At 44.3% G+C, this 2,406-nt stretch overlaps 1 protein-coding gene across 1 annotated transcript in view; it reads left to right on the top strand.

Annotated features, from left to right (window-relative positions):
- Positions 1 to 2,131, top strand: part of LOC134441272 (complement C1q-like protein 3) — a 12,827-nt gene extending 10,696 nt beyond the window's left edge. The window contains exon 2 of the mRNA XM_063191507.1: positions 1,449 to 2,131. Within this exon, the coding sequence (XP_063047577.1) occupies positions 1,449 to 2,050 (602 nt within the window). The 3' untranslated portion in view covers positions 2,051 to 2,131. The remainder of the gene's footprint in view (positions 1 to 1,448) is intronic.
- Positions 2,132 to 2,406: the final 275 nt, after the last annotated feature.

The following is a 2,406-nucleotide window of genomic DNA, read 5'->3' as shown; positions in this document are numbered from 1 at the left end:
GGATTTCTCCTCCAGTGATGTTTGCTGTGGCTGGCTTCCCATGACTACTCTATCGTTCAGTACAGGACTGTTTTTTCCCCTTTGCCAAGGAGGTTATGTTTTCCGTCATGTTTGTCTGTCGGTCTGTCAGTAGGATAACTCAAACAGTTTCGAATGGACTTTGATGAATCTGTGGAAATGACAAAAGGAACAAGTGATGATCCGAATCATGATCCGGATCCGGAATCCAGAATCCAGAATGTTTTACTGTGAAAGATTCTTCACCATTACAGGATAGGGCGAATTTTCAAACAAGGCAGAGAGACTTGACAAAAGACAATGTGTAACATAGTCAAATGTTCTATCAAACAGCAGAGGTATGCGCTCCCTGAGTGTATTTTTTATTTTTTAAAGATTTTTTTATGACTTCATTTGACAGGTTTGAGAGGTGGACAGGAAGCGAATGGGGAGGGGTCGGCAAATGACCCGGGCCGGGAATCGAAACTGGGTCGACCGCATGGCAGACAAGTGCCCTACCGGTTGGCCACGGCAGGGCCCTCTGAGAGTATTTCTAGTTTTTGCTTTCCTGTTAACACTAGACTACAGTATACAAAGCTGCCACTTCTGCTCCACCTGTGAGGAAACAGGTGTCTATTTTCCCACAATGCTTGATAACTGAATACCCAGAATTAGAAATGCTATCAAATACAGTACAACTTCCCGGCAACTCTGGACTTGAACGCCCTCCAAAAGACCTTGCGTAATTCTTTCCGTAAGGTATAAAAAGACAGTAGCCTACTGGAGGAATCACTCACCTTCTCCTATACTGCTCGTCATACTGCTACTGTACTACTTCTGCTACAACAAGCGAGACACAAAGGTAAGACAAGTGTGTCATCTGCATGATATACACAAATGAATGGTGAAAGGGTTTGAGCTTCATTAGAAATGACAGGTTACAGAAGATGTCTAAAGTGCACTAAAATGTTTGGGATGTTGGCTAGTTGAAGTGCATCACCTTGATTGTGTGTGTGTGTGTGTGTGTGTGTGTGTGTGTGTGTGTGTGTGTGTGTGTGTGTGTGTGTGTGTGTGTGTGTGTGTGTGTGTGTGTGTGTGTGTGTGTGTGTGTGTGTGTCATTGAAAAGATTGCATAAAAGTAGCATAGTACACTGTAAAACATTGCAGCCACTTAAACGTAACGTAAGTTCCCCTGCTGACTTAAGTTTGTAAGTTAACTCAATTGGAGAAAGCCTTGAATTGACGCAAGTCTCGAGCTGAGCTGACTTAACAAAGTTAAGGCAGCAGGGCAACTTACTTTTTTACGTTCAACTGGCTCGCAACATTTTACATTGTACTACAATAATAGTAACATACACTTCCTACAGTATAACAGTGGCTTAACATGATAAAGAACTCATAAAGCACGTTTCATGTATCTGTATATTTTTCCCCTTATATTTTCTCCACAGCACCTTTGAAGATGAGGGCTGCCATCTCCCTGCTGATGCTGCTGTTCTGCGTGTGCAGTGGCGCTGCTCCGGCCTCCACCCAGCCGGACATCTCCACCGAGCCGCAGGAGCTGCTCAGAGACATGGTAGTGGAGCTGAGGGGGGCACTGAAGTCAATGGAGGCCAGACAAGCTGCTAGTGAAGCTAAGGCAGAGACTCCCAAAGTGGCCTTCTTCGCAGGGCTACCCTATGGTTACACACACGCCCATAGCCAGGGTTGGTTGTACTTGGTTTGGAGTCAAGTCACGGTTAACGTCGGCAACGCCTACGACAGCACGACGGGCTACTTCAAAGCTCCAGTGAGGGGAGTCTACGTCTTTAGGTTCGACATCACGAATCGGGAGGGGGGCAGTGTGCAGCTCCACGTGTTTAAGAACAATGCTGAGCGAGTTATGCTGAGGGAAAGCTATGATAACGGCGGCGTAGCCTATGTCTCTGGTGGTCTAACGCTGTTGCTAGAGGTGGGAGATACGATTATGGGTCAGATTCCTCCAGGTAGCCGTCTGTACAATGACCCTCATAACCACAGCACCTTCAGTGGCTCCCTGCTCTTCACTGTCTGAATGGTCACTATTCATTTAGGTGGACATGCAGTTTGATGTGAAATTATGGAAGTGGATGTTGTAAATCATTTTCATGATCAAATAAATCCCATCTTGAAATGCAATGTTGTGATATCATCATTTATTCATGTATTTCTTGTTATTGTAGCTACAACTACGATATTATTATTACTATCATCACAAATAAAAGAAACATCAGTCTGTCCTATTGGAACAGTTTGTCCTATTGTCATTCTGACATAGCAGCACCCTCACACATTGGGGTTTCAAAGAGAAAAAAACATGCAGGTATGTTGTCTCACTTTTTGATTGGGAAGTCAGAAATTATCGACTTTTCAGAGTAATAACGAAGCTTT

This window comes from Engraulis encrasicolus, chromosome 24 (assembly GCF_034702125.1).
Source record: "Engraulis encrasicolus isolate BLACKSEA-1 chromosome 24, IST_EnEncr_1.0, whole genome shotgun sequence".
Lineage (NCBI taxonomy): Eukaryota > Metazoa > Chordata > Actinopteri > Clupeiformes > Engraulidae > Engraulis > Engraulis encrasicolus.
This window is presented reverse-complemented; position numbering and strand designations above follow the sequence as displayed.